At 40.5% G+C, this 15501-nt stretch overlaps 4 protein-coding genes across 4 annotated transcripts; 2 read left to right on the top strand and 2 right to left on the bottom strand.

Annotated features, from left to right (window-relative positions):
• Positions 1-917: 917 nt before the first annotated feature.
• serpina10b (serpin peptidase inhibitor, clade A (alpha-1 antiproteinase, antitrypsin), member 10b) lies at positions 918-3067 on the top strand. Its single transcript, XM_026152125.2, has 5 exons — positions 918-1140; positions 1326-1938; positions 2066-2339; positions 2482-2629; positions 2723-3067. Exons 2-5 carry the CDS (start codon positions 1338-1340, stop codon positions 2912-2914), a joined length of 1215 nt encoding a protein of 404 aa, XP_026007910.2. The 5' UTR covers positions 918-1140; positions 1326-1337; the 3' UTR covers positions 2915-3067.
• A 1252-nt stretch (positions 3068-4319) lies between these two features.
• Positions 4320-9241, top strand: ddx24 (DEAD (Asp-Glu-Ala-Asp) box helicase 24). Its single transcript, XM_026152390.2, has 9 exons — positions 4320-4453; positions 4650-5518; positions 5604-6026; positions 6118-6271; positions 6994-7506; positions 7856-7931; positions 8316-8504; positions 8583-8712; positions 8795-9241. Exons 2-9 carry the CDS (start codon positions 4654-4656, stop codon positions 9052-9054), a joined length of 2610 nt encoding a protein of 869 aa, XP_026008175.2. The 5' UTR covers positions 4320-4453; positions 4650-4653; the 3' UTR covers positions 9055-9241.
• On the bottom strand, positions 9052-11716 carry LOC113012289 (ubiquitin thioesterase OTUB2). Its single transcript, XM_026152392.2, has 6 exons — positions 11567-11716; positions 11409-11489; positions 11189-11307; positions 11012-11096; positions 9610-9795; positions 9052-9506 (listed from the first exon to the last, which is right to left on the bottom strand). Exons 1-6 carry the CDS (start codon positions 11570-11572, stop codon positions 9300-9302), a joined length of 684 nt encoding a protein of 227 aa, XP_026008177.1. The 5' UTR covers positions 11573-11716; the 3' UTR covers positions 9052-9299.
• Positions 11717-12111: 395 nt separating this feature from the next.
• ccdc197 (coiled-coil domain containing 197) lies at positions 12112-14794 on the bottom strand. The gene is made up of 9 exons (XM_026152391.2): positions 14454-14794; positions 14311-14350; positions 13853-14029; positions 13595-13752; positions 13424-13506; positions 13169-13341; positions 12966-13076; positions 12758-12874; positions 12112-12680 (listed from the first exon to the last, which is right to left on the bottom strand). The coding sequence occupies exons 1-9, from the start codon at positions 14555-14557 to the stop codon at positions 12495-12497; spliced, it is 1149 nt and encodes a 382-aa protein (XP_026008176.2). The 5' UTR covers positions 14558-14794; the 3' UTR covers positions 12112-12494.
• Between the last annotated feature and the right edge of the window lie 707 nt (positions 14795-15501).

The raw sequence follows: 15501 nt of genomic DNA, 5'->3' as shown, positions 1-15501 counted from the left end.
CCTCGATACATGACAGTCTACAGGTGGTCTCCCCAGGCATTTAGAGAGCTGCATATTTTGGATGTCGTGGCTTTATTACTTATAAGTATGCATGTAGGCGTAATGAATAGGTGATTAGGCAAGGCTTACAGACACAATTTAAGGGTGTCTTGTCCTTTTTGATCAGATTGATGAAAAAAAATGTGTAGGACTTTTTGCTGAATCTAAATTGCTTATCACAGATGCATTGTTTTTTCTTATTTTTGTCCCGAATAAGTGGGGAACAAAGAAGCATTGTGTAAACATGAATAGTTCCAGCAGTGTATGATCACACAAGCCAAAATTCTGGCATTTCCAGCCTCGTTTTGTTTTGGGTTTTCTTTTTTTTTTCTTTTTTTTTGGGGGGGGGTACACGTTAGAAAATCAAAGATTCATTGGTTTCATTTATTTGCTGATTATGACCTTGAAAATTGGGGGGGGGGGGGGGAAGCAATTTCAATAAATGAAGAAAATGTCAAAAATGTGTCACATCACCTACCCTTTGAGGAAGTGGTTGATTTGACTTATTCTCACTTATTTTTCTCTACAGGACCGTAAAGTCCTGAAAGTGAGAATCTGTCCTTGTGACTACACCAAACTACAGCATTAAAACACTTTACATTCATTCAGAACATCGAACTGACCATTCAGCGCAAATGTGTCTTGATGCCTTCACTAACATGTTAGATGTCATGCAAAGTTTGGCTTATTGTGCTGGATGATTTTTAAGACGATTCCAAGATTTTGTTACCGTTCTGTTTCCTTTGGATCTACTTTTTTTTTTTTATTTAAAATGCACTTGTGAAAAATTAGAAAATGTTGGTAGTTGGGGTTTTTTTTTATTCTTATTTTATTCACTGTGTTCTTAAATTCATTATTTTTGTTATACTTCATGTTAGAACAGCACATTCTTTCATTTAATATATTGGTTCTCATTCCAGGATTAAAGTGAAAATCACTCCCAATGCTTCTCGTGTCTCATTTACTTATCGATTGATTCTTATGGATTCACCTCTGAATACATGTTTTGTGGTTAATGTGTAACATGTAGAGCACACTTGCACTTTGTTCCCCCCAAAAAATACAGAGAAATTTCAGGCACAATCTGGGCCAAGCTGAAAGGTACGTGTGTTATTTCGTTAAACTTAAAAACAAACTGAATTTCGGAGCGTTTTCTAATTATAATGAAGAAATGAGTATTCAGTTGGTGTAATCTTATATTTTTTTGTAGATTTAGTGATTGTGCTGCTGTACAGTGGTGCTTTTTTTTATTTCTCGTTTCTGGGTGTGCACCCAAAACTTTCCAGGTTCTGATTTTGATGTTAAACACAATGAAGATGGCCTGTTTTCTCTTTGTGGCCCTCCTGTGCTTTCTGACTCCTATCCACCAAGCTGAACCTAACAGTGCCACCATCTCAGATCTCTCCTTCAAAAATATGGACTTTGCCATGAACCTTTACAGAAAGATATCCAGTTACAACGACAAGAACATCTTTTTTTCCCCCCTGAGTATCTCTACTAGTTTTGCGGCTCTTCTAATGGCTTCTGATGGTGTCACACACAAGGAGATCCTGAAGGTACTAAACCTGGAGGCGCTGGAGAGGGCCGACCAGCCGGATCTTATCCCTAAACTATTTCAACTCCTTCACGAGAACGTCACGCAAAACGGATCGCTGAAATTTGATCATAGCATGGCCTTGTTTATCCAACCCCAATTTATCATAGAGAGGGAGTTTGAAACCAAAATCAATACGTTTTTTAATGCAGATATCAAAACTGTTGATTTTGCGGACACAACAGAGAGTATCAGAGTAATCAATGAGTACATTAGGGACAAGACTGGAGGCAAGATTACAGAGATGATTTCAGCCTTGGACGAACAGACCAAACTCCTGTTAATGAATGCAATTTTCTTTCAAGGTAAATTAAATCTTTTTTGCACACTTTAGATTTTGGGTTTATGTGCTATTAATTATACTAATATTCATGTCTGCACCTTTGAACTTTTTTGTTTATAACTAAACGTACAATATTACCTGCTCCACAGGAGCCTGGAAGATGCCTTTCAACTCCAATTTGACTCGAAATGCACCCTTCTACATCGATAATTATAATATTGTGCAGGTGCCTATGATGTTTAAAGAAGACAAGTACTACACTGCAGAAGATGTTTCTCTGAGAGCCAAAGTGCTGAAACTGCCATACCAAGAGGGTGTTTCCATGCTTATCCTGCTCCCCAACCCAGACATGGACTACACTATGGTGGATGATGAGATTACTGCAGAGAGGTTTCAGAGCTGGATCGCAAAACTGAGAAAAATGTACATGCGGAAAAATGCCTCGCTTTAACCAAGTGTCTGCATATTTTGTTGTTTAGCTGTAAAAATTCTAAATGACCATCAAACAATGCCTGCAGCAGATGAGCCAGTCTATTCAACATGTCAACTCATGTCTTGTTTGCAGGAAACTAGAAGTCAAGATGCCCAAATTCAACATGGAGCAGTCGTATTCCCTGCATAATCTCCTACCGGATATGGGCATGACCAGTGTCTTTAATAATTTGTCCAATTTGACAAAGCTCAGTGAGGACAAAGGGCTCAAGCTGTCAGAGGTTAGTTGTCACTTTCGGTATCATGTAGCGACACATGTGCCTGTTCCCCAAATAGTGCAGCAAAACACTTTTAACCTTGCTGTGAAATTGTAGGTGCTTCACAAGGCCATGGTTGATGTGGATGAGACAGGAACAACTGCAGCAGCTGCCACAACAATCGGTATCATTCCATACTCCCTGCCGAGGACCTTCACTATAAACAGACCCTTCTTCTTCTTCATATACCATGAAAACACAAACTGCCTGCTGTTCATGGGGAGGGTGATTGACCCCACCAAAAAATAGTTTTGCCACTGTAATGTGTTCATTCTTAAGTGGCTTCTACATGACTAATTTGGTGGATGTTTTAATCCCAGACAGTTTAAAGCTTGTTTTTTTCTGTTCTGTTCCTACAACATAATTCACCAATAATAATAAAGACGTCACCTGCATCACAAACTTGGATCTTTTAAATGTGCGTACATCTCCAAATTATGACAACCAGAGTAAATGTAATCACTTAATTGACAAATTACTGCTGTAACTGCATCTGTCAAACAAAAACATCAGTACCACGTTCTAATAATGCACATCTTATCAGGTTATTAAACTGATGCTACTGGTTGACTATAATAATTGTAAATGTAAAGATTCTTCTTTTGCCTTAAAGGTTTTGTTTACAGTAATTTTAAAAAGAGGAACTCTAGACAAATTTATTTCATTTACCTGATCACACACACACCCCACCCACTCTAAAAGTCTCAGTTTGCATGTTAAACAATGTTCATGACAGTACAATCAAACAGCATGGCTAAAGTTTTCAAAGTTGCATCTGAGAAAACCATAAGAGCCCCTTTAGACAGATGAGACCCAAGTGCACAATGCACAACGCCATGTTTTGTGAAAACCAAACACAACATATCATATCAAAGGACTTTTGGGATCTTGTGGTCATTGAGTCATAAGTGAACTCTTTGTATGCAAATGAGTCAAATGATCAAATTTCAATGTGTAATGAAACAGAACATTGCGGGTTTGGGCAAAGCTACAACAGAATGGCTGAAAAAGGAAAGAATCAAGATGTTGACTCAGTGATCCAGTCAAAGTCCAGACCTCAACTCGACTGAAATGCTGTGGCAGGACGTTAAGAGAGCTGTGTATGAATGAATGCCTGCAACCTTCAAGAATTGCAGCAAGAGTACTCTTGCTACGTGGGCTAAAATTCTTAAACAATGATGTGGGAGACTCCCAGAGAGTCACACAGAAAACGATTACTTCAGTTATACGCCGTTAAAGGTGGTCCCGCAAGCTCCTGAAACATGAGGGTGTAGTTATTTTATTTTATTTTATTTTATTTTATTTTATTTTATTTTATTTTATTTTACAGGACGGCAGAGCCCAATGAAAACTTTCTTTTCCACAAATGCGTTTATTAATTTATGTACTAGATTATATGCTAGTTTGTCAGGTACAACCTTCATTAAAAAATAACTGTAATTATCTTTGCTACGAATAATAAATACTACTGTAGTGAAGCAACTCCCTCGGCACAAACTTCAATACACCTTAAGAAATTACAGCGTATTATCCTTGAACTGAAAGCTGATAAACTGAAACCCTTGACATCCTCGGCTATTATTTAAACGTTTATTAATTTTTTCTAAACGTTTATATAGGCGGTATAAGGGGTTACGTATTTAAAAAATGACCAGAGAAATTGAAACAGCGCCTGTTGTTTAAATAAAGTTTTTCAAACCACGTGATCAACACTGTCATGGCTGCGCCCTCGTGTCTCGCGTTGTTGTAATCGTAGCAGAAGTCTAAGAGAGCCTACACTCAGTCGAGGTAAGACTTTAGTACTTACTAATTCAACTGGTAGTTTACTGGAGACTTTGTACGCTTAGTTTCTGTTAATTATCGGTTAATAGTTGTCCGCTGGCATTAAGAAACGTGGGGTGCACATGCGCTTTTAATAACTACACGTTAGGAACTTCACGAGGTCGGCTAAAGTCACTTATTTTACACCTTTACTTTTTTTCAGAAAAATGAAGACAAAGAAGATGAAGGCGAAAAACAAAGGCATGTCCACCGGGCTAGGGAAGCCAGCGAAACGTTGCATCGACATGAAAGGCAAATGGAAAACCATAGACCTCGATCCCAGCGTCTTCTCCGAGGAGGGCTTGGAGGGTCTGGTGTGTTTCGAAGAGCTCACGGATTACCGTTTAATAAACAGTGAGGAGGCTGCGGCCAAAGCAGCAAAAGAGCTGAAAAGGGAGAAGAAGAAGAAAGCACAGAAAAGAAAAGCTGGTGACGGCGAGGAGGCTGGAGCGAAAGGAGACTCTGAGAACAAAGAGGGGGAGAGCACAAGTGAGCCAGCGAAGAAAAAAGCCAAGAAAAAGAGGAAAAACAAGAAAGGGATTGCAACGGAGTCGGAAAATATTTCTGCACAAGACGTAAAGCAGAAGGATAATGCTGCCACTGAGGGAGGAGAGGATGAGGTAGCAGGTGAGGCCGATGAAAATGATTCTGCAGCCATCACTGCTGATCCCAAAGATGCAAAGAGAAGCAGGAAGAAGAAGAAAAAGGGGAAAGGGCAGCAGACAGTGCAGGATACAGTCCCAGAAGAACAGCCGAACCCAGAGTCTTCATCAGATCTGGAAAAAGAAAAATCCAGTCAAGATAAAGTGACAAAGGCCCCACACAAGAAGGCAAAAAATTGGACAAACGCTGCACTTTCTGGTTCTGAAGACAAAAATGTTGACATGAGTGCGTGGAAGGACCTGTTTGTCCCCCCACCTGTCCTGAGGGCACTGAGCAGTCTTGGATTTGGTTCACCGACACCGATCCAAGCCCTGTGTTTGCCTCCAGCTATCAGGGATCGTATGGATATACTGGGAGCAGCTGAAACTGGTAAGATAAAAGTGATAGGTTTATAGTGTCATGTTCTGTTCACAGATTTTTAAAAGTGGAGCTAATATGGATGTTGTACTTGCAGGAAGTGGTAAGACACTGGCTTTCGGCATTCCCATAATCCATACCATCCTGGAGTGGAAGAATAGCCCAGAAAAACCTAATGATGACGCTGAACCAGTCACAAAGGTGGAGAGTTTGTACTTACCACCTGTAGATGAGTGTACAAAATCAGCTGAAGAGGACCAAGAGGAGGGAGTGGAGGCTTCTAAAGAAAACGATGAAGGTGCTGAAGATCAGAATCAAGGAGACTCAGATGAAGATGAACACAGCGACGTAGAAGATGAACAGCTTGGATGTGTTCGGGTAATCAAGAATGCAGACTTTGATTTTGATGAAAAACCTGCTGGTGCTCAGAGTCAGCCCCTCTTAGGACTGGTTCTCACTCCCACCAGGGAGCTGGCTGTTCAGGTCAAACATCATATTGATGCTGTCGCAAAATTCACAGGTAAGTCATAGCTCATCAGAGTGTTACGATAGAAGTTTTCTCGTAAGAGATGTATAAATGTCAGCATAGCTAATGTTTTCCTGCTGTGCAGATATAAAAACAGCCTTAGTGGTGGGTGGAATGGCACAGCAGAAACAAAGACGAGTGCTGAAACGCAGGCCAGAGATCATCATAGCAACTCCGGGGCGTTTGTGGGATTTGATCAAGGAGAGGCACCCACATCTGGTCAACCTCAGGCAGCTCAGGTGAGTCTTAATTTAAGACTGTCTGACTTATTTGCTAGAGGTGGTAATCGATACAATATTATCACAGTACTTCACTTATGATATGATATTATCATGATTTTTATTATTTTGTGATATGCTGAGTATTCCAATAAAATATATCCCCTTTTTTAAACTGCAAGTTATTTCCTAAAGTATTATTTTTTTATTATTTTACTTTAGTTTACTATTAACATTTAACTTGCGCTCATTGACCTTCCTATTTTTATGGGAATATAACTAAAATAGAACCAGCTGGCAGCCAGTTGATGAACTGTACACATTGAGAGACTCATTCAGACTCATGGAAACATGTTGGCTATCTGTCTGGTTTCATATATTAGATAACAATTATTTGCAGAGTGATTGCAGTCAGTCCAAATCAGACTACACCTGTTAGTAGGAAGGGTGCCTCCTATCAGGTGAATCGAGCCCTCTTTTCAAAGTTTTCCCAGAGTATTTTAATGTATTTAATAAAATATTAATATTTGGTGTTCCTGTATCAATACAATATCGCCACACAAAATATCACAATAAGTTTTTGTTTTTTTTCCTTCACCGATTACCGACACTGCTTTTAACCCTCAAATCATATCATGTGTGAAAGAGCCTGATTCTGTGTTCTGTGGTAAAGGTCTTTCAGGCAGGCCTATTTGTTAGATTTTTGTTATCCTTTCTTAATTCCTCTTCTTCCTATGACACAGGTGTCTGGTCATTGATGAAGCTGATCGCATGGTAGAAAGAGGGCATTTTGCCGAGCTGGAGAATTTGCTGGAAATGCTAAATACGACACACTTCAATCCCACTAGGCAAACTTTTGTGTTCTCTGCCACTTTGACGATGGTTCACAGCCTTCCCACTCGCCTCCTTCAAAAGAAGAAGAAGAATCTGGACCAGAGGAACAAGCTGGAAATTCTTATGGAGAAAGTGGGGATTAAGTCCAAGCCCAAAGTCATTGACCTCACCAGGAAGGAGGCAACTGTGGAGACACTGATTGAGACTCAAATCCACTGTCAGAAGGATGAGAAGGACTTCTACCTCTATTACTTCCTGCTCCAGTATCCTGGGCGCACCATGGTGTTTGCCAACAGTATTGACTGTATAAAGAGGCTGAATTCTCTGCTGGTTATACTAGACTGTACTCCGCTGCCTCTACATGCCAACATGCACCAGAAACAACGGCTGAAAAACCTGGAGAGGTTCGCTGAGAGGGAGAAGTGAGTTGTGCTCACATTTGCAGTAGCAACATCAAGTTGTCTTCAGCATTTATCCAGTAACTGTGTGCCACTGGTGACATCTAAACTTTAACTGTGGGAGTAAGGAATTCGTCTAGTATGCACAAAAATGCCTGAAATAGTTTTGTCTTTGTCTACTTTAAAACCATTTTTTAAATTTGTGAAAGTATTCACATTTTAAACATTTGACACATTCAAGTCCTGATGGTTTTTGTAGTTCCTGTAATCAGCAGCAGTCTTGAGCTGTATTTACTGTAAAACATTAGTGATTTCTTATTTTTTTAAAGGCACCTAGCTTTGACATTGCCATTTCTTTTGTTTCTCTTCACAGTTGTGTTCTCCTGACTACTGATGTGGCAGCAAGAGGCCTGGATATCCCCAATGTCCAGCATGTTATTCACTACCAGGTAACCCCTTAAACAGTTGCCCAAGGATTCTCCAGCATGAATAAGAGGTTATCAATTAGCCACAAAACAGTCCCTGCAGGTTTCCCGTGATGCACTCAGTGTTTATACACGACTGTGCATTTGTTATTAAACTCTAGCTCTCTTCATCAATGTGTCTTTTGTCTCCCCTCACCCCCAACCAGTTTCAGCAGATGGTTGCACATCAGTCTTTTTCTGCTGGAGGTTTCTTCCTGTTAAAGGGGAGTTTTGTCGCCAAATGCTTGCTCATAGGAGGGTCTTTACCTTACAACAAAAACCAGCTTAAAAGATGAATGTTGGGCAACGGCTTATAACTACAGCAATGTAATGAGCACTGTTCCTCAAGAAGTGATTTGTTCATACCAGGTTCCTAGAACATCTGAGACGTACGTGCATCGGAGTGGGAGAACAGCAAGAGCGACTAAAGAGGGCCTCTGTATGCTGCTAGTAAGCCCAGATGACATGATGAACTTCAAAAAGATATGCAAGAGTCTTGGAAAGGACGAAGAGCTTCCCACATTTCCCATAGAGACCAGATGCATGGATGCAATCATGGTGAGATCCATCAGCATAAGGTCCTGTCCATTTTTGATGTTAAAGGGTTTAACTGATATAACTTGGGTTCTTCCACAGGAGCGAGTAAACTTAGCCAGGAGAATTGAAAAGGTAGAGTACTACAACAGCAAGGAGAAACACCACAACTCCTGGCTCAAGCAAGCAGCAGAAGCCCTGGAGGTGGATCTGGATGATGACTTATTACTTGGTAAAACCAGCACTTTTTAAAACAAGTTTGCATTTCAAAATAAAGTTTCAATGCAGAAAATTAAGTCCACACATTTCCACAGGCAATGCAAATGATGAGGATGCAGACAGAGAGCAGCAGAGGATGGTGAAGGGGATGAAAAAGGAGTTGAAGCGTTTGATTTCACTGCCCATTTTCAAGAATGTAATGAAGACCAAGTATCCTACTCAAATGGGAAAGCTCCCCCTGCCCCAAATGCCCCTTGCTGGGATGGAGAGTGCCCTAACCAGGGTTTCAACACAGAAGAAACCAGAGACGAGTATCCATCCACGGCAGAAAAAACAGAAGCAGAAGGCAAAATGACTTGTTTGAGAGGTTTATTAAAAAACTTCAAATGACACAATTTATAAAAAGGGTAAAAAAAAAGTAAACAGCATTTTAAAGTCTCTAAATGTTTAGTGCACATTGTGCAACAGATGCTCATCCCCAGATGATGGATTCCTGTAAACTGCAAGATTTTATAAAAATCTAATTTTGTAAGTGTCTTCAAGCACAGTTGGAATTTATTCAACCGGAATCAATATTCCTGATTCGAGCAGTTTCGTTGGTCATAGTTGTGCCCGAGGGTAGAGAATATCGTAATGAGATGTGTGGTAGAGGAGATGCAGGGATGGGTCCCCATTTTCTGGAATGATGTGGTGAGCCAGCTGTTGTCCGTCGCCTTCCATAGAGACGATGTGGATGGAGATGTCCAGAGCCTGAGATAGAGCCGAGATGTCCACATGATCACACTCCATCGCCATAGCCTCCACTTCCTTAATGAAGAGAAGAGATTTTTAATCAAAATCCTTCAAATTATCCACTTTAAATAATTCAGAGGTTCTTTATTCAGTATATGGCAGCAACGCCGATACCAACTTCATGACAGTAGACATGTAGATCAGGTGCTTCCACAAAGTTGCGGAAGAAGTCTGCATTGTTTTGCAGGTGTGCTGAAGTGAGCAGCCTGAGATACTGCACAACACTGTCGGAGGTAGTATGCTCATTGAAGAGCCTGAATAGTGAAATTACATCTGCTTGGCTTTGCTCAACAACCTGAAGAACCTTCAACAGAAAGAGGAACAATTAGACTTTGCTTTTTTTTTTTTTTTCTTTTTTTTTTTTACAGAAAATATGGTGCCTGTAAGATTTCATTCAAGAGTCATTTTCTGCACCTTTTTAAAATAACTACACAGGTCTAGCAGGATGCCAAACTGGTGAAGCGCAGGAGTAATACTGTGTTTTTAAAATCAGAACAAACTGGTGTGTAATACAGAGAGATATACATCCAGATGGCCAGATTCTGAATTAGGTTGATATACATACTCAGACTTCCTAAGCCTGCTGCCACCATTTTGGTTCCAGCAGAATAAAATAGTGGCAACAGGTCTTATAGTGTGATTAATTAAACAATGTTTTATAGCCATCTAAACCATGGAAGGTCTACCTGGGGGCTTTGGATGTCCTCCGAAAAGCCTGAGGAACTATCCATGAAGACTTAAGAAATGGCAAGAGAGCTGCCTGAGTGTTCAGGCTGTGTTAAATAAAATGTAGTCATACCAAATATTGACTTTTAAAGCTCACTGCACAAACTTTTTTTTTTTTTACCTTAGTCTACATTACAATTACTTTGCACATTTCAGTAAAATGCTGCATCCGTTTTCCCAGGAAAATGTAAGGAAATAAGGGGTGATTCAAAATCTTTGTACAGTGTTGCAGTTGAAATTGTAGACGCAAAGCAAATGGTCCAATCAGTACAAAAGTAGTTGAGAAGCAGACATCTGTCTAATGCAGGGGTCCCCAATCCCAGTCCCCGAGGGCCGGTGTCCTGCAGGTTTTAGATCTCACCCTGGGTCAACACACCTGAATCACATTAGTTCATTACCAGGCCTCTGGAGAACTTCAGGACACGTTGAGAAGGTAATTTATCCATTTAAATCAGCTGTGATGGATCAAGGACGCATCTAAAACCTGCAGGCCCTCGTGGACTGGGATTGGGGACCCCTGGTCTAATGACCAGGATATTTTTACACACACACACACACACACACACACACACACACACACACACACACACACACACACACACACACACACACACACACACACACACACACACAGAGTTATCATTTGTTCGATGCATGTACTACATACACATCAAACGGCAAGTCAAAGCTCACAGGCTACAAAGTGCCATCCCCCCCCCCATTATTTTACTAATGAGGTCTGAGGAGATGCTAATAACTTGTTGGAAGAAAAACAAAAATATGAGTGCATTTACCGTGTCCAGGTGGTGCCTGAAGAAATCCTCCTCAAATCCTGCAGAGACCAAAATTGCGCTGCCCTGGATTATCTTGTCCTTGAACCTAACATTGAGAGGGGCGAGACAAGCACCACCCTTATCAAATCAACGCTGTTCAATCAGGTGATATTAGTGACAGCAGTAATTAAATCTGACCTCTGCAAATCCCTGGCACTGTGTAGGACTGACTCCAAGTATGCGAAGCAGAAAGCTCTGTAGAAGCAGTTGCCGTCGCCGCAAACTTTTCTTACGGCGGAAAACTGGCTGCTCAGATCCTGAGAAAGGACAACAGGTCCGGTTATTCTACAGTCGTTATGAGGGGTGACCGTGACCACCTGCACTACATCAACCTCAGCCCCTTTTCGAAATAGCCTACTTGCTGTTTGGCACTCAGCATTTGCGCAGGGAACAGCGAAGAAATGTCCTCTCTACATGAAACCAAGCTGCCATCCTCCATCTGTGGACGAACAAGCAGTTTTACTACCTGGAAAAAAAACCCCGCAGTTTCAAGAGTTACCTGACTGTGTGACGTACCTTCATATTTCAACAACCTGGAAACAATATTAAAAAACCCGTAACGACAGTTAAGAAATACGCGTGTCAAAACATTGTTGCCTTTTCGTTCCTACTTTCTAAAAACCGGATGTTTGCGGAAACCACGTGCTTGTGTTAAAGGGCCAGATCGGGGTTTTTATAGCGTGCGAGCCATGTCTTCAGTTTCTCATGAAAGTACTGAATCAGGCTTTTATCTGCTAAATAGGATCATATTTGTATTAAAAATGTACTTAAAATTGTTTTTTATTGTTCATATACTATTTTTCATGCATCGTGCTGGTGGGGTGCTTACAATAAAGCTTTCGGGGCACCCAGTCATAGGTTTGGGTAAGCAATCCGAATCACCAAAGTAACAAGAAACTATAGCTTTTTACATTATTGTCGTGGCATCACAGGTTTTAACTCTGAAACGTGGGAAATGTGAGGCAATAGGGTCAAAGGAGATTTTATTGGCTGCTTGTTTTTGGTGTTTTGCATGATGCAAAGGTGGTGGATTGCTGTTGATTGAGTGAGCATTTACATAATTTGATTATGACCACTTTATTTATTTTTTTTAAATAAAAGCAACATTCACAATACAATGTGCCCAAATCCAAATTTACAACTTCGGATGACCTGTTAAACATGAGGATCTCATTTCAAACAGCTACGTTTTCAGTTCCTTGTCTATGACGTCTTAAGTGCAAAGGTTGCTGCACACATTTTTTAAACACTGAACAAATGTTATAAAGGCAAATAATGAAAAAAAAACATTATGTTCTCCTACAAGCTTTTTTTTTCTCAAGGTTTTGGTAACACTTCATTTGCTACGAAGTGGTAGCAAATGCTTCTTCCCACCTCAAGAACGAACCTCCACTCTCAACAAACCATAAGAGACAACACTGTGATGAATACTCAAACTACAACATCAACCAAATGTCTCACTACTCCTGCTGACTTTACTTGAACTTTTGATTTGTGTTTTACTTCCAAAGCTTCTCATTGACCCCCTCTCTCTTTTGTTTGCCGCAGCGGTTGTGCTCGTCATCAAACTCCCCAACTCCATCATCCTCCTCGCTCTCCTCTCCGTGTCTACCTTGTCCAGAATGTACTCCTGAAAGAAATGGTCAGTCAAGATTTGGGTAAACTAAAAATGGACCCTAACAATCATCTCATCCTGCACGTAAATACCTTCACCATGTCCATCATTGTCAGCGCGTTCATCTTTTCCAGCGGTCCGTATTCTGGTAGGTAACACTGTTCTGCAAGGTTGCTGATGGCCATAAGCAGTCTTCCCACTTCTGTAACCTGAAACATGAAGGGCACACATGACATTATTTGATCCAAAGTTCCCAAGATTAATGAGCAGGGTCACATCCAGCTAATCTGGAAGGCATACCTTCTCTCTGGATAAGTCTTGCTCCATCTGCAAGTTAACCTCTGCCTGCTTGTTCTTCTCTTTGAGGGTCTCTAACTCACTCTGCAGTTCAGACAGCTCTTTATTGGCCATCTGCAATACATACAAAAACACATCAACCGCTATAAACTACAGTACTGCTATGAAGACATGATACATCTAACATCCGTATTTGTATATCTGACCAGTTTCTTTACGCTGTGTTCCTCCTTCATATTCTGCAGCTGCCGCTGGCCTTCCTCCACCTCCGCCTCCATACGTTGCAAACGTTGCAGCAGCTCCTGGTGTGTGATGGATAAGGTCTCATGACGCCGAATGATGGGCATGACTAGAGATTCAGACCCGTCATCGAGGTAATCTGAAACGGACTGTGTGCTTTACTCAACAGGCTAAACAAAGCAAGTTCATTTGAAGGCTCAATAATGAGCATTTGAACTTACTGCTGGGGAGATAATCTCGTGTTTTTATCAAATAATCCTCATAGATTTTGTATTTTGCCACTCTCTCCTTTAAAACTTGCCTCCTGCAAATTAAACCATGGCAAAGCCGGGCTTAAAAAACAACTTCATGAAAGAAATCTTTAAATGAAAAACAACATTTCAAGGTCTCACCTGTCTCTGAATCCTTTAAGCTGTTCTGTCAAATCTTTTATCTGCTGCTTTTTAAAAATGTTTTGCACCCGTGAAGCTTCACAGCTCTTTAACGCTCTGCGTTGCTTTGCTTCATTCTCAGCTACGAACTTCTCAAATTTCCCTACTTTTTCTTTAGTCTGCATGAAAAGAAAAGATAAAAGCCAGCCACATTAGGACAGTCTCTTTCAGATGATGGATAACTACTACTGCTTCTCATTTAAGGTGGTCTCAGCTCACCTCTTGTAGTTTTATTTCAAGTTCAGACCTTCGCTGAGCAAGGGCCTCCATGCAGGCTTTAAAATCCAGCCGTTTAAGTGCAAGTCGCTTCTCCACCTCATCCAGCTCTGCCTGTTTCTTCAGAACCAGGGTCTTTTGCAAAGTAGTCACTCCTGCCTCCAAGACTCTGCTCGAAGGCTACACACACACACACACACACACACACACACACACACACACACACACACACACACACACACACACACACACACACACACACACACACAACCAGAACGACTCAGATGCTTTAATACTGAAACCTTTGCAGGGTGCATTTATGAAAAATGCCTCAAAAGAAAAGTTACCAAGTGGTTTAAAAGGAGAAGTAAAATCAAATAGAATTAAAGGTATAAAGCAGGAAATAGAAGAAATAGAACCTGTGGAAGTGAGACTATTTTCTGTGAAGGCACAAATCTTACCACTTTTAAAACTGGTATGTGATTGGCATCATCTTCCCTTCTGTGTGTGAAGAGAAAACTGTCAGTAACAGTCTAAGACAGTAAAGGCATGTATGAATGGGGACATCAGACTAACTTGCTGCTCCTCAAAACCACGGGCCTACCTGCTGTCCTGCGACTGTGTCACAAAAATGTTGTTTACTCCATTTCCCACCTGGAGGTTTTGACCAGGACTGTTCTCTAAAAAAGGAAGAGAATGCGTCGTCATGTCTTTTAGTGGATTTGTCGCTCAGGAATTCTGATGCGTAAAGAAGCGTCTTCTGGTGTTCTTCGTTTAAACGAACAGAAGAACAATCGGGGATCTTTTCCGGATGTTTTTTCTTGGATTCGCGTTGCTGTTACCTAGTGACCAGGGGCCAAACAACAGGGAATGTACCGGGATCGTTTCTTTGTTGTCATGGCAAAAGCAGGGAAGCCTCGGCTTGGTTACCGACCGAGTGAGAGCGAGAGAACGCGAAGAGTGCTCACTCCGTCCCGGTTCCCGCAAAGCCTGAAACATGTTGTGAAAACCTGAGTTGTCCTTGTAGCTTTCGGTGTGTTCATTTTAAAGATCATTTTACTTATAATTAGTTGCTTTTAAAAAAGAATAATTACAGAACAATACTTTAACATATGCACATACTTGCAATTACTTGTTGTGTTCTCAGAAATGATAAAAAGTAAAGACAAAGAGGCTTCTGGGAAATGTAAAATTCTTTAATTACAAAAAACCCGTAAAAGTTATTGTTGCCTTTTTACATTCCTTTGTTATTCTTACTTCAATTAGCTTAAAGAGAATTAAAAACTTAGTGTAATTATGTTTTACGGACATTTAAATATTGCTATGAATTAATAAACAAACACCTGGAAGGATTGTAGATACCTCCACAAAGAGCTCGCATTAAAAATTTGCTGCTATTCGGATTTTAACAGCTTGACATGACTTCCATTGAGCTCTATGAATTCATTAAAACCTAAATTAAAAAGAAAGGGAAACGGCAAATCCTCCTGCTTCCCAACCTTTAAGCATGTGTTAAATGTTAAAATATACTAAGTTTTCAACTTTAAATAATTACTTTCATTTTTGTAACTGAAGAAGTTCAAATTTCCACCTTAAACAAAAAGGGAAAAAGTAAATTTGGTCAAATTTAATGTCACATTTAAAATGCACAT

Source organism: Astatotilapia calliptera, chromosome 19 (assembly GCF_964374335.1).
Source record: "Astatotilapia calliptera chromosome 19, fAstCal68.1, whole genome shotgun sequence".
Taxonomy (NCBI): Eukaryota; Metazoa; Chordata; class Actinopteri; order Cichliformes; family Cichlidae; genus Astatotilapia; species Astatotilapia calliptera.
The sequence above is the reverse complement of the archived record's forward strand: the minus strand, read 5'-3'. Positions and strand labels throughout refer to the sequence as shown.

Bases quoted from the DNA above. Each gene is read 5' to 3' on its own strand.
- ddx24 (XM_026152390.2), top strand. From the start codon at position 4,654: ATGAAGACAAAGAAGATGAAGGCGAAAAACAAAGGCATGTCCACCGGG. The intron at 7,507-7,855 runs GTGAGTTGTGCT...TTCTCTTCACAG, and splicing joins AGGTTCGCTGAGAGGGAGAA to TTGTGTTCTCCTGACTACTG. The intron at 8,505-8,582 runs GTGAGATCCATC...GTTCTTCCACAG, and splicing joins GATGCATGGATGCAATCATG to GAGCGAGTAAACTTAGCCAG.
- serpina10b (XM_026152125.2), top strand. From the start codon at position 1,338: ATGTTAAACACAATGAAGATGGCCTGTTTTCTCTTTGTGGCCCTCCTG. The intron at 1,939-2,065 runs GTAAATTAAATC...CCTGCTCCACAG, and splicing joins GAATGCAATTTTCTTTCAAG to GAGCCTGGAAGATGCCTTTC. The intron at 2,340-2,481 runs GTACATGCGGAA...TCTTGTTTGCAG, and splicing joins ATCGCAAAACTGAGAAAAAT to GAAACTAGAAGTCAAGATGC.
- ccdc197 (XM_026152391.2), bottom strand. From the start codon at position 14,557: ATGACGACGCATTCTCTTCCTTTTTTAGAGAACAGTCCTGGTCAAAAC. The intron at 13,753-13,852 runs GTGAGCTGAGAC...CTTTTCATGCAG, and splicing joins TTGAAATAAAACTACAAGAG to ACTAAAGAAAAAGTAGGGAA. The intron at 13,507-13,594 runs GTGAGACCTTGA...TTTAATTTGCAG, and splicing joins CTTAAAGGATTCAGAGACAG to GAGGCAAGTTTTAAAGGAGA.
- LOC113012289 (XM_026152392.2), bottom strand. The intron at 11,308-11,408 runs GTAGGCTATTTC...GTCCTTTCTCAG, and splicing joins TGCTGAGTGCCAAACAGCAA to GATCTGAGCAGCCAGTTTTC. The intron at 11,097-11,188 runs GTCAGATTTAAT...TCTCAATGTTAG, and splicing joins AGTGCCAGGGATTTGCAGAG to GTTCAAGGACAAGATAATCC.